At 42.2% G+C, this 21115-nt stretch overlaps 6 protein-coding genes across 8 annotated transcripts; 2 read left to right on the top strand and 4 right to left on the bottom strand.

Annotated features, from left to right (window-relative positions):
• Nucleotides 1–1947: 1947 nt before the first annotated feature.
• LOC108607016 (basic proline-rich protein) lies at nucleotides 1948–3190 on the bottom strand. Of its 2 annotated transcripts, none has more exons than XM_017997600.1 (2): nucleotides 2462–3190; nucleotides 1948–2400 (listed from the first exon to the last, which is right to left on the bottom strand). In XM_017997600.1, the coding sequence occupies exons 1-2, from the start codon at nucleotides 3162–3164 to the stop codon at nucleotides 1976–1978; spliced, it is 1128 nt and encodes a 375-aa protein (XP_017853089.1). In that variant the 5' UTR covers nucleotides 3165–3190; the 3' UTR covers nucleotides 1948–1975. The 2 variants fall into 2 exon arrangements, with proteins under 2 accessions (XP_017853089.1, XP_017853090.1); XM_017997601.2 differs by having other exon boundaries at nucleotides 2297–2400; nucleotides 2479–3190.
• A 499-nt stretch (nucleotides 3191–3689) lies between these two features.
• LOC108607014 (nose resistant to fluoxetine protein 6) lies at nucleotides 3690–7750 on the bottom strand. 2 transcript variants are annotated; one of them, XM_017997599.1, is made up of 9 exons: nucleotides 7012–7750; nucleotides 6579–6936; nucleotides 6416–6480; nucleotides 6025–6328; nucleotides 5760–5976; nucleotides 5501–5688; nucleotides 4967–5444; nucleotides 4680–4901; nucleotides 3690–3752 (listed from the first exon to the last, which is right to left on the bottom strand). In XM_017997599.1, exons 1-8 carry the CDS (start codon nucleotides 7256–7258, stop codon nucleotides 4680–4682), a joined length of 2079 nt encoding a protein of 692 aa, XP_017853088.1. In that variant the 5' UTR covers nucleotides 7259–7750; the 3' UTR covers nucleotides 3690–3752. The 2 variants fall into 2 exon arrangements, with proteins under 2 accessions (XP_017853088.1, XP_017853086.1); XM_017997597.1 differs by lacking the exon at nucleotides 3690–3752 and having other exon boundaries at nucleotides 4660–4901.
• Nucleotides 7751–9236: 1486 nt separating this feature from the next.
• LOC108605353 (nose resistant to fluoxetine protein 6) lies at nucleotides 9237–11599 on the top strand. The gene is made up of 8 exons (XM_017995022.2): nucleotides 9237–9273; nucleotides 9333–9705; nucleotides 9767–9846; nucleotides 9906–10108; nucleotides 10167–10279; nucleotides 10340–10553; nucleotides 10630–10811; nucleotides 10871–11599. Coding segments are annotated over exons 1-8 (1857 nt in total). The 5' UTR covers nucleotides 9237–9272; the 3' UTR covers nucleotides 11562–11599.
• Nucleotides 11600–12247: 648 nt separating this feature from the next.
• On the bottom strand, nucleotides 12248–15034 carry LOC108605644 (nose resistant to fluoxetine protein 6). Its single transcript, XM_017995427.1, has 9 exons — nucleotides 14717–15034; nucleotides 14303–14654; nucleotides 14163–14236; nucleotides 13907–14109; nucleotides 13733–13845; nucleotides 13452–13668; nucleotides 13218–13390; nucleotides 12695–13154; nucleotides 12248–12629 (listed from the first exon to the last, which is right to left on the bottom strand). Exons 1-9 carry the CDS (start codon nucleotides 15015–15017, stop codon nucleotides 12378–12380), a joined length of 2145 nt encoding a protein of 714 aa, XP_017850916.1. The 5' UTR covers nucleotides 15018–15034; the 3' UTR covers nucleotides 12248–12377.
• A 1106-nt stretch (nucleotides 15035–16140) lies between these two features.
• Nucleotides 16141–19424, bottom strand: LOC108607283 (nose resistant to fluoxetine protein 6). Its single transcript, XM_017997980.1, has 9 exons — nucleotides 18818–19424; nucleotides 18381–18753; nucleotides 18247–18320; nucleotides 17985–18187; nucleotides 17803–17915; nucleotides 17517–17733; nucleotides 17273–17445; nucleotides 16751–17210; nucleotides 16141–16685 (listed from the first exon to the last, which is right to left on the bottom strand). The coding sequence occupies exons 1-9, from the start codon at nucleotides 19083–19085 to the stop codon at nucleotides 16413–16415; spliced, it is 2154 nt and encodes a 717-aa protein (XP_017853469.1). The 5' UTR covers nucleotides 19086–19424; the 3' UTR covers nucleotides 16141–16412.
• Nucleotides 19425–19792: 368 nt separating this feature from the next.
• Nucleotides 19793–20796, top strand: LOC108607168 (40S ribosomal protein S10b). The gene is made up of 2 exons (XM_017997821.1): nucleotides 19793–19887; nucleotides 20156–20796. The coding sequence occupies exon 2, from the start codon at nucleotides 20157–20159 to the stop codon at nucleotides 20637–20639; it is 483 nt and encodes a 160-aa protein (XP_017853310.1). The 5' UTR covers nucleotides 19793–19887; nucleotide 20156; the 3' UTR covers nucleotides 20640–20796.
• Nucleotides 20797–21115: the final 319 nt, after the last annotated feature.

Raw genomic sequence — 21115 nt, forward strand, 5'->3', positions numbered from 1 at the left:
ACATTACTGTCTATACAAATTGTTGAAGCATTAAGATTAAGCATTAAGTTTAGTTCATACAAAGTGTGTGTGAGCTAAGCTCAGTGCTTACTTCTAACTAAAGTTACATAGCATGCATTCATCAACTACATATATACCTATATATACATACATATGTACCTAAGCTAACTATTGTGAATTTTTGAAAAACATTTACTTTTGTTTTTCTCTTTGTCTTTCTCTCTCTCGCTCTCACTCTCAAGCTCATTTTGTATTCACTTTGACAAGTGCCAAAATGCACTCACTCGAAAGCTAAAACAGTATTTTGAAATCCATGCACTCATTTCGAATTTAGTTTAGCATCGTTTTCGCATAGCTTTATCTAATGCAACTGCATAACAAAAATCAAGTAACTAAAAGCTCGTTCAGGCAAGCAAACAAACAAACAAACAAACAAACATATCCTAGTGCACAGAAAGTTGAGGGCAGCTTAGAGTCCAAACTAAGTACTAAACTAGTTTACAAACTACTTATTGCAGTTTGTGCTTCCACCTTTCGATAATTTCGATACCACCAAATGCCAGATGGGAATATGTTTGCAAGAACTACACCATATTTTGCATATAATAGATTTTAAATAGAGTTCCATAGATTTTCTACAATTACAATTGAAGAAGTGAAAACAAAATGCTTCCGTTTGCATTTGTTGAAACCAAAAGGAAAAATATATGAAAAAAGGGGGAAAGCTAATTTCTTAAGATCTTAAGTTCACTGTTCACTCTCCCATTGCCCACTTACAAAGGCAGCTGTAAGTAAGTGCTTAATGTAAGTAACTACTACTTGACCACAACCGATGTAAAGCGTACTTGATTTGCACCTTAAATGCCCTACACATACATTCATCGTATGTTATCTAAGTTCTTATTTATTTAATAAGACTGAATTAAGGCCTATGATTTTGATTTGGGTTTGCCATATATATACATATGTATATCTTATTGTTTTCGTTTATTGTAAATACATTAGTACGCATATACATAATATTACAATTATTTACATACATACATATATGTATATACATTACACACACACACACACATACGAAGCTACTTTACAGCTTTAACTAATACAAACAAAACATCAAAATTTTCAAATACCTATGTACATGTTTAATTGTGAATTTATTTATTATAATTAACAAAAGCAAAAACCAAGAATAACTTTCGAGCAAACAAAATGTGAACACAACTATCACAAATAATAATTAATTGAAAACCAAATAAATATACAGAGAAAAATATATAAAAAATATATATATATATATATATATATATATACATATATATTTCAATGGATCGATAATAACTAATAAACTAAAGAAACCACAAACCAAAGAAAAAGCGAAAACAAAAATGTTAATATAAATCTAATGAAAGAAATTTTTTATTCAAATACTACTCTTAATTTGTTTTATGTGTTAATAACTTATTAAACGATATTTCTTGAGAATATTAAAACAAAACAAAAGCCAATAAAATTGTTAGGATATTCAAAAATGAAACAACTTAACTTTTTATTAAGTGCCTATGCTAAAGCGCCAAATGCATATCAAGTATCGAGCTAACTAGCCACAAATCGGTTCGAAAGTAGTTTTGATGAATGGGGTAATTCTTGCAATTCCAACAACAAAGTAAATTATACTTGAGCCTCAGACGATTGAGCAACACTATTTGGAAATATCAAACTTTCAACGGCTGTAACTCAGCGAAATGGTGAAAATCAAGACTTAAAACAAATTTTGACAATATGTTTTAGGATGTTTTTTTTTTTTTGGCAGTTGAAAAATATTTTTTCATAAAGCAATATCTAAAAGATCAATTCAAAGCTATGAACTCAGCTAAAAGAATATTTATTCGAAATTTTATTTACACAAAAAAAAAAAATTATATATTCATATATTTACACAATACATAGATGAAGAAGTTGTTGGGTTTTTCTACTGTAAATAGTAACTCTGCTGCGATAGTGCTGGAGCGCTTGGATAGCTCTTGTAACTGTTGTAGCCATCGAATGGCAGGCTCAGCTCGTAGGGATTTGATTTCGAATTCGAGGGCCCGCTGGCTTGTGCACTCCCCGGATATGCGTAGAAGTTGGCATCGGGACTGCTCTGGCCATCACCTGGATAATTGACTATGAAGCGTGCTGGATTCGCTGCTGGATTCGGCTGCTCTTCATCGCCATCCGTATCGTCGTCGTTGTTGCTGTTGTTCGTATCAATGGATGAGAAATCTGTGTTGGTATTGGGATCGGTATCGGTATCAACTGCTGCCACTGCTTCTGTTTCGGGCGCTGCCTCAGTCTCTGCCGCAGCCGACAGCGCCGCTGCGTCGCCTGCATTGACGCGTGGCTCAGAGTAAATATCTGCAAAGTGTTGGAGAGAATCCAATTGTACGACAATTAGTTAAAAGTTTGCGTATTTTACCAGTCGGTTGTGCGTACTGATAGATCAGCTGATCGCTGAGCTGCGCTGGCGCCTGTGGGCGTGCGCGTGCTCGTGGGCGTGGCTGGGGCTGGGGCTGCGGACGTGACGGCGGCGCTGGAGGTGGTGCTGGTGGTGGTGGTGCTGCTGGCTGTGCTGGCGGCGGACGTCGCGGTGGTTCACCATAATCATAGTCATAATCATAGGTCGCTGGCTGCCTTGCATAGTAGGCGCTCAATGGACGTGGCGGTGGACGCACGCGTCTTGGTGTAGCGGCAGTTGGTGCTGGTGGTGGAGGTGGTCGTGGAGGAGGCGCTGGTGCTGGTCTCGCTGCTGGCTCGCCATAATCATAGTCATACGGCGGATAGTAGTCATAGGGAAGTGGCCGCCAGTACGGACGCGGTAATCTGCGTCGCGGCGGCGGCGGTGGTGGCGGAGGTGGCATTGTGGTTGTCATTGGCATCATTGGACGTCGCGTCGTCTTGGCATTGATTATGCTGCGTGTTATGTTCACCTTGGCGCTGCTCAGCTGTGCGCTCTTCTGCAGCAGATTACGCAGCAGCGAGCCAAAGTCAATGGTGACGGTGCCGCGCTTCTCGCGCTCCAGCAGCTGAGCCTCCTCCTGTTCAGACTGGGCAGCGCTGTTATGCAAAATCGAAGCCAGGCAGATCAGCAGCAGCAGCAGCAGCTGCCAAAAGCGCTGCATCCTGTTAACGTAACAAGCAACGTAACGTTTTTCGTTTGAATTGGTTTGGGGAGCGCTTGTTGTAGTGCACGCTCTGGCGTTCCAATCAGAACTGGCAGCAGCCTGGGCAACAGTTGACTGCCTTGACTCGGACTTAGTCTAAAGAGTCAGAGTCGGGCGTGGGGACTGTGCTGGGCGTTAGTGGATTAAGTGGCCAAAACGCAACGAGTTAGACGGGTTAGCTAGTCGGCTAGTTGGCTAGTTGGCCAGACCAGGCCAGGCCAGGCCCAGATCACACTTGATGATGTTTATTAACGGGTTCTCCCTCTGGCTCGATCTCTCTCAATTGCACTCTGCATGACAACAATTACTTTTGCACTAGTTTTTGGCGCACTTCATAATTCGCCAGTGCCGACAAGCCGCCAACCAATGCATTTCAAACTGAGCACAGTGGGGCCAGCTCGCACCAACGGCACATCAATTGCTAAAGCGTGCTGCCCCAATCGCTTGTGCTCCACTGTGTCCATGTGTGTGCTTTAGTTGCTGCTGTCATTATAGTACAAGTCTTTAATTTTCACGTAATACTGAGCTTTGAATTTGTTGTATACGCTGTGAAAAAAGAATTAAATGAGTTGGGGTTTAATGAGTCAAATTAAGTTGAATTTAGTGAGTAGCTTGGATGAATTTTAAATATACAAACTAAATTCAATTAAATCAGCAGCTAATTAGTAACAGTTCAGTGCACAGATTACTGCAATTATTTGCGGTAGTTAAAGCTACAAGAGATTTAATCTCATCTCATCTGTATACGTATTATTATTAAGTATACGAAGGGTATGTTACAGTCGACCCAAAGCAGTGCTTTTGCTTAAGCTTAATGTTTATGCATTTTGTGCAGCAATTAAATTCATTTACTTCTAGTTTCAAGTGACTAGCAAACACTTTTTGGTAGACAAACACAAATACATGCATAATTAAAACCGGTGTGTGTGTGTGTGTATTTCGATATTTTGACTGCGATTGCTGATTTGGACTTGTGATTGAAAGGCGCGTGTATATGTATAATTATTTGTTTGCATGCATGTATGTTAATTAAGCCAAGCATTGTTAAGTCTAATGTATAATAATATTATATAAGCCGTTAAAAGTTAATCAAAATTACTTTTACATAAGCCCAAGCACAACGGAAATTGAAAGTCAATCAGTTAATAAAAGAAACTTGACGAAATAATTAAAAAACGAAACCAAAGCCGAAATCGAAATGTTGCCCGTAATTACAACAAGTTTTTAAGGTGCTTGTATGTACGATATTTATATGTACATATACATATATATTCAACAATGCCTGGGTGCTGTGCTCTGTTTGTTATTGTTTTTGCTCTTTGTGTGCTTATACGCATTCCCGGCATAAATAAGCTACAAATTGACAGAGAGAAATTTCAGATGTACAAATAACAACAAAAAAAAAACAAGCTTTAATTAATAAAACAATTAAATAAAATACATAATTTATGGCTATGGCTATGGTAAACGAACCTAAGCTTCGACTAGATTTTGCTGCGATAAATTCGCAGGCGTTGTCCTGGGCGTGGCTAACTGACTGTCAATGGGCGGTGGAGGTGACGTTGACGGCTTTGTTACTTTTCGACGCAGACCGAGCAGCTGCAGCTCAAGACGCACCATCGGCGTCTCCACACACAAATACATGGCCAAGGAGACCAACATGGTGATGCCAAAGTCTGACCAGCAACGCAAAATCTGCCAGCATCGTGGATAAGAGATGTTACCTTATATTTGACTTTCAAATATTTGACATTGCTTACCGCATCGTAGTTGGAGAAGTGAAGACTGCTCTTGATACGTCCCGTGTTGATCATCTCGACCAGCAGATGAAAGATGTACATGCAATAGGAAAGCTTGGAAATGGGTTGCCAAAAGGACCAGCTGAGCAGTTGATTGATCGCGCCTGCCTTTCCCTGTTGGCAGGCCCAGATGAGCCAACATATGGCTAGTGGCCAGCAAACGCGACTGCAGCACATATAGCAGGCGCCCAGCCAAGGCGTGATCGTAATCTCAGCTGCTTCTGGCTGCGTATAAGGATACAGCGACCAGATCACGGCACAAATGGCACCCAGAGCCAAAAGCCAGCAGAGCAGCTGCATCCAGACTGATAAATGACGTTGGCGTCCACGCTCGCAGTGCAGAAAGTAACCAAAGAGCAGGCCAACGAGCCAGGGCACCGCGCGTGCATGCGTTGTGTAGTAGATCAGGCGCATCTCCTGAGTATCCGCGCCCAGATTGCTGTGCAGAATTTGACTATTAGAGAGCAGCAGTTTTAACTGGAGCCAAGAGCTTACCCATCACGCTGGAACACAGTCAGCTGATTGAGCACAATAATACTGCAGAGGCAGCCCAGAAGCAGCAGCATCAGCACCACAATGCCAGCCACAGCGCGTCGACGCCAGCGCCAAAGCGGCAGCAGCAACAGTGGCGAGAGCAGAAACAGCTGCATGTCCACAGCCAGATACCAAGAGTGTCCCAAGCACTAAGCACACACAAAGATACAAAATAACTGCAGATGCTGGCAAGGAGCTAGGTGATGCTAGGTGAGCTTACCATGCGACCAGCAGCGGCGTAGTTTTGCACATAGAGCAGCGTTGCCCACCAAGTGTCGTTGCAAAGCTTGTGGGCGCTCGTGAACTGCTGCCACAATGGACCGCTGTCCAGGCGCCAGAAGAGCGTCATGAAGAGCAGCACAGCCACGGCAAGCACAGGAGTTAAGCGCACCAGACGATGCAGATACATCAACGGCACATTTAGGCGACCACTAGAGCTACAAAAGGCATTTAGTTGGGGTCGCATTATCTATTGGTGCACTTACCGCTCCAGCTGACGCAGCGTGCTAAGCACCAGAAGCATGCCGCTAAGCATGAAGAATGTGTCCACTGAGATGCTGCCACTTTGGAGCAGCATGGAGTAGGGCGTCTGTGCCCAATCCTTTACGGCCAGGGCGTTGATCAGCGGCGACAGCAACAGAAACATGTAATCATGTCCATAGATAATCCAAATAATCGTTAGACAGCGTATGCCATGTAGGCAGGGTATCAAATGCGGCGAATTCGCTGTGGCGAACAGTGGCGGCAAATTGCGACGCAGTGAAAAGCATAAAAGCAGCTGATGCGCCGCTGCAGGTGGCACAAAAGGGGTAAATAAATATTTAAAAAATAAGTTAAAACTTATGATCTACGTTTATTATGATTGCTTTGACTAACCTTTACCGCAGTAGTCGATAATTGTGCTTAGCAGCACAAGCAGAGCCAACACGCTGAACAAAACACTATAAGAGAGAGTAAAGATAAGGAGAGTAAAATTTGAAATGACAGCTGCAAGCTTGACAATCGATATCAGTTTGAGGTTATATATGTTATCGCTTACATTGCACACCAATCTAGCACTGAAAATTCGCCATTTTGTTGTCGAAGCGCGCAACTCTCCTCCTGAACCAGCAACTGTGTTGCCTGTCCTGGTGACTGCTCACCAAATAGTTCGGCCAGATAAGCTTGCATCCAGTCGTTGAGATGCGCAGCCGCGCAACTGGCGGGCAGACAAGCGCCAATCTGTATGCTGAGCGTGTTCATGGGCGGCTGCGGCACAAGGCTCTCAAACTGTATGTGCGCCAGGCAGTACTTATTCTCAATGTTCAGCGGCATCTGCAGGCAAGAGTCGTAGTTGCCCATGTCGCTAAAGTGGCCATACAGTAGGCCATGTGGAAACTTGCCCCATGCATCAAGAACTACAGTTGACAATTGGTAAGTTTCATTAGTTCAAATTGCACATGTACAAAATTTTCCGTATGCTTTAAGCTTACCACGCAGCGCTGGCAAGGATTGCGCGTCCGCATTTTGCAACAATAAACGCACTTGCGCCGTACATGCGGACTCTACGCTGGAGTTGAGCGCCTGTTGGAGCACCTGATAGCCAAAGTTACTGCGTTGCAGCCAAAGCAGCAGCTGATCGCTGCTATAAGCAGGGCTACAATTAGCCGTGGCTAATAGCAGCAGTGTGATGAGCGTACGTAGTATTCCCGGTTCCATGGCCATTTGTGGTGTTAGCATGGCGTGCAGTTGTTATTTATACGGCCGTAAAGCTGCTGATATTTTCTAATCACTGCCCGCCGTCTTGCGTCTGCCCTGCAGTTAACAATAAGACCGTAATGTTTATCTTACGTGTATGTACTTGGGCTATGAGTGCTCGAGCTCGACGCTTTTTAAAATCATGTTTATGATGACTATTATTTTAACCGTGCATAGTTTCCGTACGAATTTGTTTTAGCCCCTAATCAAACTGGTGCATTGACCGATATTGCATTCAACATTCCAACTAGAAACCGACTAGCGCCAGCTTCAAACACATTAACATTTTATATTAACGTACAACTGTGCACTGATCCGAGCGAATAACGGATTTAATTTACATTCATTAACAACTCATTGTTCAAGCCGTTTAAATCTCATCGACAACTTCATATTTCCACTCAAACTTTTAGTGACATTGTTTTATTTCAAGCTCAGCATACTTCACACGTTAACTACGGGCATGGGAGCAATAACCGATAAGTTTTAATTGCTCCTAGACACATGTACTATATATGTACATATATATGACGTAGTTTTCAAAATAATCGCAATACTACTCGTGCTTCAATTTTTGTTGTACAACTTTAATGCTCAGCACTCAACTCGACGAGTGATCAACAGATCCGACCTTGATAACGAAAGCAACGTACCTTTAAATACAAATTGGTAAAAAGCTAACTAAGTACTACCTACCTACAGTTTAAAAACCAGAAAGCTACAGCAGCGCCAAAGCTTCAAAGCTCATGACAAAGTTTTGCTGCATTATCGCTCATACGTAACGAATATCAACTTGGGAAAGATGCAAACACGAATCAACGCTAGTTTTTGTTTACCTTGTTCAAGGCCGTATATTGACTCCTAACACTAATTATCTATTTTGTTGTCGTTTCACATTAATTAATTATTATAATGGATTTGTGTTGTTTACACTTTAAATTGAATAGCTAGTTGCCAGTATGCATATTAAGTGTTCAAATGAAAAATAATATTTATTATTAACGAATAACTGCAAGTCCGCCCCTGTATGTCGTAAATTCCTAATCGCATTTCTTATTAGGTTAACACGTTTGTTTTGTAGATTAAACTGAACCTTAAGATTATATTTAATGGTTGCAGTATTGAGCTTCTTTAGGACAAGGTCAGTGTTTTATAATATGCAATTAATTGACTTTTTCTCAGTGACTGATAACTGATAAGATTACTGAACAAAAAACAATATATTAAAATATGACCCATTAGCTTTCGATTTAAAGTGTAAACTGTAAAAATTGTATTCGATTCTGCTAATATTTTGAAACATTATCTCAAAAGTTATAGAAAACTAAAATTAGTTTACTATACTTGACTCATGCCTAATACATTTTAAACACAGACAGTTTGTTTTGTGAGTCATTTACTATTGAAACCCACTTGATATATGAGCATATGACCAATTTAAAGATAATTCGCTTTGAAGTATTTACGAACTTATTAATGCATCTAACCAAATCTATCTATCTTTTAGCAATGAATCACACAGTTGGGGAAGCTTTTGCCAGATTGAAGCAATAAAATCTTGAGGTAATTACGAGCTCGAATGTTATATGAATTCGTAGACCCTGAATTACACAATTACATCAAAGATAATAGTTTTTTGGACACACGGCTTATCAACCCTAACTGCTTTGATATTAGCGTTTGGCGGCTTACTATAAAAGCCGTTGCTACTAGCCGCAAATGCATAGAAGCCCTTAAGCTAGTTACAAGAATGGTTAAGCATATCATGCTGCTGCACTTGCTCTGCGGACTAATGCTGATCGTGGCTGTCGATAGCTCCAAGCCACTATCACTGCAAACTCTGGGAGTAGCGTTCTCACAGCTTATACAAAATATATCTATGCACGATCTGCTTGAGAGCAAGGAAGTTCTGCCCAACGCTGAGGATACGCAGTGCTTTAACGAGATCAATTTACTTACAGCCGGGCTGAGCAATGCTAGTCTCTGGTCGCTTAGAAGTAACATCCATCATGTGCAATTTGTTCAAGAATTATTTTTAATACAGTTCTCCTTTTAGTGATCGATGCCTGGGGCAATATACCATCGGGCATACTCTATCTGAATCGCATGGATATTGGCAACTATCGTGAGTGCATAAAGATTGATCACGCCATCAATCCAGGCAGTTCAGTAGGTTCTCGTTCTGTGAAGGGCAAGCATTGCTTTGCCGAGTTTCCAGTTGGCAAGCTTTTGGGCATTCCATTGGGTGCAGCCAACATACGTATTGGCATTTGCGTGCCCTCCTCATGCAAAGCAACGCACATGGACCAATTGCTCAAGCAGCTACTGCAGCAACTACTAAATGAAACTTATACCGAACAGATAATTCTGCCCAGCAGCTGCCGTGTCGCCGAGCGAGAGCCGTACGATAGTCTCACTATATTTACAATGTAAGTGCAAGAAAATAAAAACTACAATCCTTTTGTTATATCTATCGTTAATCCCTTGCAGTGTGCTGTTGTCGGTTCTGGGCGCGTTGGTACTTCTAGCCACATTGTACGATTACTTGTTGCAACCAGCTGCAGCTGAAAGTGAGTAGACCAGCTAGTGCTCATATTTCGCCTGTTAATGAATGTTTATTGCACTCTAGACAATTTACCAGCATTGGTGCATATCTGGTCCATGCGCGGCACCTCGCGCAGACTCTTCCACATAAGCCAGTGCACGTCCAATCCTAATGTCATTCACTGTCTCAATGGCATGCGCTGCATGTCGCTCATCTGGGTGGTGTTTGGCCATGAGTATATGGTAGCGGTGCTGTTGCCCAATGTGAATCAAATAACCATTGCTAATGTAAGTCTGATCATTAACTGACATACATAAATAGTTATAATGTTTACGCTTCTGGCAGTGGATGCAGTCGCCTTTTGCAAACTTTGCGCTGCATGGTCCTTTCTCAGTGGACACCTTTTTCTTTCTGAGCGGACTGCTAGTGGTAATGCTCGGATTACGTGCCATGCTGAAGTCAGTGAGCTGAGAGTAGCTTTAGTACAAATAATTACAACTTACGATTGATTATTGCAGAGCCAAGGGAAAGCTGAATATACCTCTGATGTATTTGCATCGATATCTGCGTCTTACTCCAGCTCTGGGCATGGCCATACTTGTTTACTGGAAGATATTGCCGTTGCTACTCGATGGTCCTTTGGCTGATGACGGCTTCGAAGACCACAATCATTGCAAGCGCACCTGGTTCTGGACACTGCTCTTTATGCAGAATTATGCCACCATGGACATTGTAAGCAAACGCAAATAGAAAACACTTTTGTTTATTTGGTGCTGTCTTCTAACTGATGAACAAATGTTCTCTTTAGTGTCTGGCTCATAGCTGGTATCTGGGCGTGGATATGCAGATGTATATACTCTCACCGCTGCTCCTCTTGGCGCTCTACAAATGGGGCAAACGTGCATTCTATGGCGCGACAGTGGTGTTGCTTCTACTAACGACTTGGCTGTTTGCAGCCATGATGGTCTTTAAATATTCCACGTTTTATAAGTAGGTCTAAGATTACGTGCTCAAGCTCAAGCTAATAAATTTCTCTGTTACTTTTGCAGAAACTTTGAAGTCATGGAAATCTCCCAGCGCAGACTCTACTTCAACACTCACTTCCACTGCATGCCTTGGATTATTGGCGCTCTCTTTGGCTACGTGTTGCATGTGAATCGTGGTAAAACCTTCAAGCTGCAACGTCTGGTCGTCTGGGCTGGGTGGCTGCTAGCACTTGCTATAATCTTCACCTGCATCTTTGCCATGCAGCCGTATAACAAATGGAGTGGCCCGGAGCTAACACAGCTGGAGGATACGCTTTACTACACACTAACCCGCATTGCTTGGCCCTTGGCGCTCTGCTGGATTGTCTTTGCCTGCATGCAGGGCTATGGCGGCATGGCCAACAGCTTTCTCTCCTCAGCGCTGTGGCAGCCACTGTCTCGACTCTCCTATTCCGCCTACGTGTGGCATTTGTTCATACAGGAATTAAATATTCGACGTACTCAGACCAATACCTACTTCTCGGATTATGAAATGATGCTTAAGTTTTGGTCGGACTTTGGTTTCACCTTGCTCTTGGCCTATGTCATGTTTCTGCTTGTTGAGGCGCCTTTTGGAGCGTTGGAAGCTCTGATCCTTGGAAGCCGCTCCAGTCAAACAAACAGTGCGACGAAGGCTGCAACTGTTCCGGAGACCTATAAAAAAACTCAACTGGAGTGCACTGAACATAAAGAAAGTGTAGAAAAATCCACGTAAAGCCAATTATTTATATCTTAAAGCTTATTTATTAATACTATTAATAACACTCGTTAAGAGAACCGACAAACAAACCGCGTGCTCAGTTTTTTTTTTTTGATAATTAAAAATAATTTAAAAATACACACATCAGTACATACATATATGCATTTTATAATTACAACAAATATTCCTATCAGTCTTCGACTTATACTGATAAGCTTAACTGGCAATTTAGAGTACATTAATAGATTAACAAAAAATAGAAAATCCAGCAGATATACATATATGCTATGAATTAACCATTTTTCATTTAAGAATTATTATTGGATGGAACAACACTATAGAAAAAAAAACCTAAGAAACTTGTCTATCCATCAAAACATTAGTCACTTAACCATTTTTGATTAAAGCGCGTAGCTCAAACCTTTATTTCAAAGGATTTTTATGGGCACAGTAATCAGCCTCATAATTAATAGTGCGTTTTGATGGGTGCCACCGCGGCTACTACTCGCTGATAAGCAGAGACTTTGTTATGTGCCGCATGGCGCCTCCTCAAGGGGCTCACCTGGTATTCTGGGGTGCGCACGTGCAATGGGAAGCTAATAAACGTAATCAATGTGTTGTTGCTAGCATTGATAAATCTATCTATCTATAAATCTATCAAGTAAGCCCGTATTATCAACTCCCAACTGTAAAGACCAAAGTTCTACAAAAATATGACTCGGCATTCTCTCTTTAATAGTAGTTTGTACAATGTGTCAATAAAATTACACTGACTAGTAAATTAATTAGCTACTTAGGACTACTATTAAGTAAGGTTAAGCTAGGGCTTAGTTAGAATTTGGTACTCTGCTCAGAAGTAGAGGGCATGGTCGCTTCTGGCTCAAGGCTTAGCTGTTGCTTCAGTTGAGCTGCAGGCGTGGGTTGCTCGTCTTCCACTTTGGCAGGTGCAACTGGTGCTGGTGGACTTGACTTTCTGGAAGGCAGCAGCAGATTTTGAAGGCCGCCAAAAGGTGCCTCAACCAGTACGTACATGAAGTAGGCCAAGATCACACTGAAGCCAAAATCATACCAAAAGCGCAGCATCTGTTAAAAATAATATATACAATTATTATTGAATAAATGATTAAATATTGCTAGAGTTAACTTACCACTTGGTAGTCACTGAAGTAGGTGCCGGCACGTGTTAATCCTATGTTTAGCATTTGCATCATAATGTGCCAGACGTAGACGCTATAGGAGAGCTTCGACAGCGGCTGCCAGAGGGGCGAGGAGAGAAAACTGTTCGCCATGCCACCATAGCCATAATTGCAGGCAAACACCACCCAGCCAAGAGCCAAGGGCCAACCTATTCTCGTAAAGGTCAAATAGAAGGCTTCGTTGAGTATGGGTAATTTTTTGGGCCCCGCATAATATGGATAAGTGGCAAAGATGCAGGTGAAGATCAATGCCAAGCACAGCAGCCAACCTAACCAGACCATAGGGCGCGACAGCTTGATTGTCTTCCCTCTCAGCTCATGCATCAAATAGCCGAAGATGAAGCCCACCAGCCAGGGTGTGGCGTGCGTATGCGTGGAATTATAGATCTGTTGCGCATTTTGATAATAGAACCTGTGCATGGATTAAATATTTAGTCAGATTGGTCAACAGTGAGCAGTGAGTACAGCCACCTACATAGTGTAGTTGTTGATGACCATAGTGCTAAAGAGGCAAGCAGAGAGCAAGAGCATGAGCAGCACAACGACTGCAATACCGCGTCTGCGCCACTTGTAGACCACAAAGAGCAGTAGGGGAGAGATGACATACATCTGCGTATCCACAGCCAGATACCAGGTTTGCGGAATGCACTGCAAGTGATAAGATTAGTTAGTGGATAATCCATTTATGCCAATGCCATGCCTGACTTACTTGTTGTTCGGTGGCATAGTTCTGCACATAGAGCAGTGTGTAGTACCAGTATTTCTTACAAGGATCAACCGCAGCTGCTACGCTGGCATTATAGAGCGGACCGTTGCCCAGCAATGGCAGCAGCTTCATGTACACCAATATGGCCATAGCCACGGGGGGTGTCAGACGCAGATAGCGATGCAAATACATTAAAGGCACATTCAATTTGCCCTTTGCTCTAAAATGATAAATGTTGCTGTCAATATCAAAAGCTCCAGTTGCTGCTCTGCAAGCCCACTTACTTCTCCATGGCACGCAGCGCCACCATTAGTACCAGCATGCCGCTCAGAAAGAAGAACGTGTCCACAGAGAAGGGCGCGTGTACCAGCAACATGCTATAGGAGTTCTTGATCCACTGCAAAGGCAACTCAAACGGTAAGGCAAACGCAATGTATTTGTATTCAAAGCTAACTTACAAGTGGTATATCCAACAGGTTGATATTGGGTCCTATGGCAGCCATCGAGTAATCATGTCCATAGACCACCCAGATGAGAGACATACAGCGCATGCCATGCAGACATTCAATGATATTCGGATTCGACTTACTGTCCGTAATGCGAAACAAAGCGCGTGAGTTGGCGCGCACCGAACAGATCTTGACGAAAGCAGGCAGGTGCTCTGCTCAAAAACTTTCTTGTTAGATTGGACAATTTTTAATGTCAACTACTTACGCTGATCCTGGCAGCAAAAATAATCGTAAAGCGTGCACAGCAACATGATGCCCGCCAATACAGAAAGCAAAACACTGCAAAAGCCAAAGGATGTGTGAGCAATAAAAATAGCAAAGAATTATCGATAACCTTGAACTTACATCGTGAATATCGTTAAGCCATCGAGCGGTTTCTTCTCTGCTGTCTGGCACTTTTCATCGTTTATAAGCGTTGTATTCGTATTTAGTTCTATGTTAAGCAATCGTTGCAGCAGCTGGCGCAGCAATTTTTCCATATGTGCACCAGAGCACGAAGCAGGAAAGCAAACTGCCGTTCGGATTTTAAGCCTACTATTAATTTGTTTAATGGGAAAGCGAGCAGTGCAGTATTTGCCGCGCAGTGCTCCTTTGCCTGGCATTTCATATTTAATCCTTAAGCACTCGTCAAAGTTTCCCATATCCCGAAAATTGCCATAGAGCAAGCCAGAGGGCAGTCTACCCCATGAGTCAATCACTAAAGTACAGAGCGAGTTAAAGAGAATCGTGTCGAAATTTTCACTAGAGAGCACCACTTACTGCGCAAAGCCCACATGCTGCCTGACTTTAAAGCTGCACTAAAGGCGATCATTTCAGCCAGACATTGACGATCCTGTGCGGTGGGCAGGCGTGCATCTCCTGCACCACCCTCCGTGAGTATTACATCATTTGTAGTAAAATTTGTATAATAATCAAAGAACTCCACCGCCAGATGACGCAGCTGCAGCATGCGTTTATATCCTTCCGGACTTAGATCCAGTTCAGTATCTGCCGACTGAACCAGCGCCACCGTAAGGCCACTCAGCAGCAACACAACAGCTAGGTACTTAATGCTGACCATGTTGCTCTAATGGCAAAGGGTTGTTTCCAATTGATTGGCAAGCCATTGCGGCGTGCAACTTTTATATACCACCTTGAATGATAAGCGCGTATCCTTATCTGTGCGTCGCGATCTGTTCGGTGTGGACACATGTAGCCGTAAATACGTAAGTACCGTATACCGCGGCCGTATGCTAGTACGTTCGCCTGAAGCTAATCTACAATTGGATCCAAGTCAGCTGAGTCACAACAAAGCCAGCACCCAACACTATTTACTAATCACTGATATTGCCGGGACTTTCGCCATGGCTACTCACACTTCAGTGTGGGTTTATCTGTCGCTGAAGCTGTCTTTATTTTTTGTACCTGTATACTGCCAAACTTAAAGTGCCCAAGCCAATCTAACCATCATGCTACCCATGCTGACTGGTTGATTGTTGTATTCAATAAATGTGATACAGGTAAACGGCATTATGCTATCTGGAGTAGTTCTTTGAAATACGGCCTTAACTAATCTAAATCAATAACAAAGCACAAAAACCATTTCAGCTTAAATTAGTCTGGTATTTTTACAATAAGGGCTGCACCTTCGTTCTAAAAATAGCATACTTATCAATTTTTGTTACGCAGCATATACAAATTTGAGACGCATTTTTAATTATTTTCAGCTGACTATTGCTTTGTATACCATTTTATAAATTTAATATTGTTTACTTAATTTATTTTATGATTAGTGTAATTCTAGCGATTAAAGCACTTAATCCTTGTACTGTAGCCCTATTTATATTTGATAGGCTTTGTTGTTATGCCAATACTCTTATCTAAGGTGACAAGTAAATTAGATAGCTTTTAATAAATAAATGTACAAGTTTATATTTGGAAATAGTATAGTATTATCATTGATACTTATATAAAGCACTTACATTTATCTATACTATCAATAGTAGTAATATATGCGATATAAATAATAACACAATGCTTAAGATAGTAATATTGTTTATTGTAAACAGTGAATATTGGCTAATGAAACAGAGCAAAGGCAATTAAATGATTAAATACCTAGCAATAAATTACAATTTGCACTTGATTTTTATATAAATATACGAAGTGAAATACAGTGATTGTATACATTTAAGTACCAAATTGTTTACTTTATTTAATACATTTTAAACTCAAGTTGTTTTCGGCGGGTCGTTACATTTAATTATCGATAATTCTCGTACATAAGCAAGTGGCAACTCTCGATTGCATACTTTCGGGTATACTGTAAGCACAGTTCACCCTGTGCTTGCCAAAAATTATTTTCTAGTATTGCTATCCTTGTCATATCTATGATCGACGAATACATATGTAAGTAAATTAAAAAAAAAAAAACTTAACGAATTTGACTAGTTGATTGATCCTATAGTTGCTAAGCCTAAAGCTTGCTGTCCAACACAGGAGCAGAAGATGCAGCCTCGTCTTCCTTGCTTAAAACACGCTCCAATGGCGGCTGAGGAGCGGATGAGGATGTGGATGCGAGTGGCTGCTTGGAAATATCTTCATTGGAAGCCGGAGTCTTGGGAACAATGCTGGAAGGACGCGAAGGCAACAGCCACATCTGCAGGCCTCCAAATGGCGCCTCAACAATCATGTACAAGAGATAGGACATCAGCACCGTAAAGCCAAAGATAGCCCAAAAGCTAACAAACTATAGATGTACATAATGTAAGTACAGTTCTAATAATATCATTTCAGAGAGCAGCTGTCACTTACCACTTGATAGTTGCAGAAAAAGCGATCTGTGCGTATAACACTGGCATTGTAGTATTCCATGAACATGTGCCAAATGTATGCGCTGTATGAAAGCTTCGACAAGGGCATCCACATGTACGAGGAGAGGAAGCTGTTGGCCATGCCGCCATAACCGTATTTACAGGCAAACACCACCCAGCAAAGTGCCAGAGGCCACGCAATTCTGTTAAGCGAAATGTAGAACGCTTCATTGATGGTCGGCAAATTCATATTGTACGCCGAATAAGGATACAGAGCAAAGATGCAGGTGAATATTAATCCAAGGCAAATAATCCAGCCAATCCAGACAGTAAGCTTTGATAAATTATATGTCTTGCCGACAGTCCTGTGCAGATAATAACCAAATAACAGTCCCACAATCCAAGGCGAGGCATGCAAGTGCGTGGGCTGGTACAATTGTCGACCGTTCTGCAAGAGCACGCTGTGGAGAAAGCAGAGTAATTAGTAAAGCTACTGGAGTGCGCTGGAGTAGGGTTTGCTTACAGCGTGTATTTGTTGATGACCATTGTTGTGATAAAGCAGGCGACTAGCAACAGCATGAACGTAACAATCGCTGCCACCGCCTTCCTGCCCCAAAAGTAGAGCCCAAATATGAATATGGGCGAGATTATATACAGCTGCATGTCAGCGGCCAGATACCAGGTGTGTTGGAGACACTGTATGGAAACAAAAGGATTGGGATTAGCTACAAGCCATCTGTGACGCTCTTTCTCTTTGTTTCCATTACCATATCTGTCACAGCATAATTCTGCATATAGACCAATGTCCAGTACCAATATTTCTGACAGTCCTGCACTACGCTGGGTATAACGCCGTCGTATAATGGGCCATTTCCAATTATAGGTAGAATCTTCATATAAACCATTATAGCCACGCCCAGCACAGGTGTAAGACGCAAATAGCGATGCAGGTACATCATGGGAAAGTTAAGTTTACCTTTCGCTCTGCACAAAAAGAAAAGGAAATGTCAAATGTTGAGACTAGGAGCCAGCAAGGATCAAAGCAAAACTTACTTCACAATTAAACGCATGCTGATCATGGACACCAGCAAACCACTGATGAAGAGAAATGTGTCCACGGCGAAGGTGGCGTGCTTAATGAGCATGCTGAAGGCAGATTCAATCCACTGCAAGTGAAAACCAACAGGTAAGTAGACGAATGTTTAATGTACTCATTTACATGCAAGTATACTTACTGTTGGAATATCCACCAGATTGATATTTGGACCTCTAATAGACACAATGTATGCGTGGCCAATGATAACCCAGATGAGGGACATGCAGCGCAAGCCATGCAGACAGTCAATCACATTGGGATTCGATTTGCTGTCTACGATACGGAACAAATCGCGTGAATTAGCGCGCAGTGACCAGATCTTAACCAGCCTTGGAAGTTTCTCTAAAGAAAGCGTTGGTAAGCGGCAGTTGATTAAATAATTATGTATGTGGTGCACTTACTCTGATCCTCGCACAGAAAGTAATCCCAGAGCGTGCAAAGCAGCACAATGCCAGCCAGAACGGATAGAAAAACACTTTGAGAAAGATGTAAAAGATTAGCTGAGGCAGAGCTTGAAGCGGAGAGCGTAACTCACATGACGAATATAGCAAAGCCATCAAGTGGTGGATTCACCGATGTGTGGCAATAGCCATCGTTGATCGTTATAAAGCTAGGCGAGATCGTTATATTAGCCGCTTTTTGGATCACGTCGCGCAGCAGTTGAGCCATGAAAGTGCCCGAGCAGCCATTTGGAAAACAAACAGCGGTTCTCAAGTCCGCATTGCCAAATTCAGCAAACCCTGCGCCCATATACTTGCTTGTGTCGAAGAACGCGAAGCAAAACTTTCCAAGCAACTCTTCACCGCCGCTCATCTCGTGGTTGATGCGGATACACTCCTCATAGTTTCCCAAGCCCCGTATGCTGCCATAAAGTATGCCCGAAGGCAGATGTCCCCAGGAGTCAATCACTGTGGTCAATTGAATAAGTTTAGTCTTGGCTGCCATTGTTGGCCTGTAGTTTGAGCTACTTACTTTGCAGTGCCCACATGCTGCGCGCTTTGAGTCCTTGGCCGAGCAGTGCCAGCTCTGACAGGCACTTTGTCTCTGCTGCTGTGGAGGCATTGACCAGGGAAAAGTCCTGATGATAATCAAAGAACTCAACTGCCAAGTGGCGTAACTGCATCAGTTGCTGGAATTCCAGCGTATCCAACTGTGACGACTGCGTCTGCTCCGGCTGAGCAAACGCTATCGCCACCCCACTTAACAAGAGCACTTGCACTAGTAGCTTTACTTTGACCATGTTACTTGTCTGACTGAAGCGTCTGAATGTTTGGCTTGCAGCGCATTGCCAAGCATTTTATATGGGGTCTTTGCTGTCAGTGATAAGGATATTCAAATTGTTATCAGTTATCATACAGTGCTGCAATCCGTGCTATAAGTGATCACCCGCACACGTTTATGGCTGACTCATACAATTAATACTACTGACTAGTCAACCTTATCAGTATCAATCAGTGGCCGTACTACAATTTACGCTTGCTCGTATTTGAATTTGGTTTATCTATAGCGCCTCTAATGCCGACCCTTATTTAATTAGTCATGGCCATTGATTGCCGTGCTTGCAATTTTGGGGGCCAACTCACGCCTTAGATATTTAAATTTAAAAAAAAATAAAAACAAACCATTATGCAGAATTATAAAATTATATTTCTTAGGACCTTTCTGGATTTCCCTATTAATTTATTGATCTTAAAACGCTTGCAACATGCTAAACATACTTTTTTGAACACATACATAAGATTGAAAGCGTAATAAGGATTGTTTAACAGAATATTACAGAATATTAAATAAAATTTAAATTCTTGGCGCGATTTACCTACAATCGATTATTTATAATCGGCAGCTAAACGACATAGCGATAATTTTCTGAGCTTGGTACTTTAGTATTTTGATAAAGTGAAAGCAACTCTGTAAACAGCCATTCACACGTGTACGCTGTGTGCAGCCCTGTGTATATACGAATAAGAAGAAGCGCAAGAGAGCTGACAGCTGTCAACGAGCTTTTCCTTTCTTTCCGGTCTCTGCTCCATAGAAGACGCAAAGTACGTGAAATTTAGTAGAAATAATCTGTAAATAAATTGCGAATCCGCCAAAGTGTTAAATAAAGCATAAATGCAGTTTATGCGTTAAAGCGCGATCTTCAAATACGTTTTGTGCATTTTTGTTTACGTTTTCAAATTATTTGACATTTATGAAATTTAAAACTGCTTGTGTATCAACAAGACAACAACAACAACAAATAATACAAATTTCAATACCCAACTAATAAGTTGCCTTCTTTTTTTTTCTTTTTGTTTTCGTTTTGTGCAGCATGTTCATGCCAAAGGCTCATCGTGTCGCCATTTATGAGTACCTCTTCAAAGAGGGCGTCATTGTGGCCAAAAAGGATTTCCATGCACAGAAGCACCCTGAACTGGAGTCGATCCCCAATCTACATGTCATCAAGGCACTGCAGTCTCTGCACTCTCGCGGTCTCGTGAAGGAGCAGTTCGCCTGGAGACACTACTACTGGTATCTGACCAACGAGGGCATTGAGGAGCTCCGCGCCTACCTGCATTTGCCACCCGAGATTGTGCCCTCTACCCTGAAGCGCCCAGCTCGTTCGGAGCCTCTGCGCCCACGCCCAGCGGCTGGTGGTGCACGCGGCGGTGCCGATGCCTCCAAGACCGGCGAAGATCGTTCGGCCTACAGACGCGCACCCGGCGGCACCGGTGGCGACAAGAAGGGAGAAGTTGGACCCGGAACTGGCGAGGTTGAGTTCCGTGGCGGTTTTGGCCGTGGCTCGCGCAACTAAGCGCATCACAATGTTTTTTTTATAAGTTAAAATACTTGAAAACAAAATGCCCAAAACTATAAAACTGAATTGTGTGCATGTTTTGTAATATGAGCAGAAGATTTGCAGCAATGCAACAAGACAAATTATAGAACAAGCGTAAAGTGAAACAAATCTATGATCTATTCGTTTTTATTTATGTGTTCTCTGTACTAACGCTAAGCAAATGTCGGCCAAAAGTTTACGCGGGCCTCAAAGCTTTGTGTCAAGCCACCTGGCATTAAAAATATAGAGAACAGAGCACGCGCTTATTCTAACCCAATCTTTTTAGCTGCTACTCTGTAGTGTGGACTGCATGGCCAGGCTGGCATAAATAGTAATTACAATACGGATTGAGAAACTACTTAATAATTCTTTTCTGCTACACCGAATGTCCCATGTTTTGGATTCTAATGCTTTCATCTCTTTCTACTAGAACCTCAAATTTTTTCTCAGTA

This window comes from Drosophila busckii, chromosome X, assembly GCF_011750605.1.
Source record: "Drosophila busckii strain San Diego stock center, stock number 13000-0081.31 chromosome X, ASM1175060v1, whole genome shotgun sequence".
In the NCBI taxonomy this organism is placed as follows: Eukaryota; Metazoa; Arthropoda; class Insecta; order Diptera; family Drosophilidae; genus Drosophila; species Drosophila busckii.

Bases quoted from the DNA above. Each gene is read 5' to 3' on its own strand.
- LOC108607016 (XM_017997600.1), bottom strand. From the start codon at position 3,164: ATGCAGCGCTTTTGGCAGCTGCTGCTGCTGCTGCTGATCTGCCTGGCT. The intron at 2,401-2,461 runs GTAAAATACGCA...AACACTTTGCAG, and splicing joins TCAGTACGCACAACCGACTG to ATATTTACTCTGAGCCACGC.
- LOC108607014 (XM_017997599.1), bottom strand. From the start codon at position 7,258: ATGCTAACACCACAAATGGCCATGGAACCGGGAATACTACGTACGCTC. The intron at 5,977-6,024 runs GTAAGTGCACCA...TGCCTTTTGTAG, and splicing joins ACGCTGCGTCAGCTGGAGCG to CTCTAGTGGTCGCCTAAATG. The intron at 4,902-4,966 runs GTAAGCAATGTC...CGATGCTGGCAG, and splicing joins ACTTCTCCAACTACGATGCG to ATTTTGCGTTGCTGGTCAGA.
- LOC108605353 (XM_017995022.2), top strand. The intron at 10,109-10,166 runs GTAAGTCTGATC...CGCTTCTGGCAG, and splicing joins ATCAAATAACCATTGCTAAT to TGGATGCAGTCGCCTTTTGC. The intron at 10,280-10,339 runs GTCAGTGAGCTG...TGATTATTGCAG, and splicing joins GGATTACGTGCCATGCTGAA to AGCCAAGGGAAAGCTGAATA.
- LOC108605644 (XM_017995427.1), bottom strand. From the start codon at position 15,017: ATGGTCAGCATTAAGTACCTAGCTGTTGTGTTGCTGCTGAGTGGCCTT. The intron at 13,155-13,217 runs GTAGGTGGCTGT...ATCCATGCACAG, and splicing joins GTCATCAACAACTACACTAT to GTTCTATTATCAAAATGCGC. The intron at 12,630-12,694 runs GTAAGTTAACTC...TATTTTTAACAG, and splicing joins ACTTCAGTGACTACCAAGTG to ATGCTGCGCTTTTGGTATGA.
- LOC108607283 (XM_017997980.1), bottom strand. From the start codon at position 19,085: ATGGTCAAAGTAAAGCTACTAGTGCAAGTGCTCTTGTTAAGTGGGGTG. The intron at 18,754-18,817 runs GTAAGTAGCTCA...AATTGACCACAG, and splicing joins CAGCATGTGGGCACTGCAAA to TGATTGACTCCTGGGGACAT. The intron at 18,321-18,380 runs GTGAGTTACGCT...TCTTTCTCAAAG, and splicing joins GGCTTTGCTATATTCGTCAT to TGTTTTTCTATCCGTTCTGG.
- LOC108607168 (XM_017997821.1), top strand. From the start codon at position 20,157: ATGTTCATGCCAAAGGCTCATCGTGTCGCCATTTATGAGTACCTCTTC.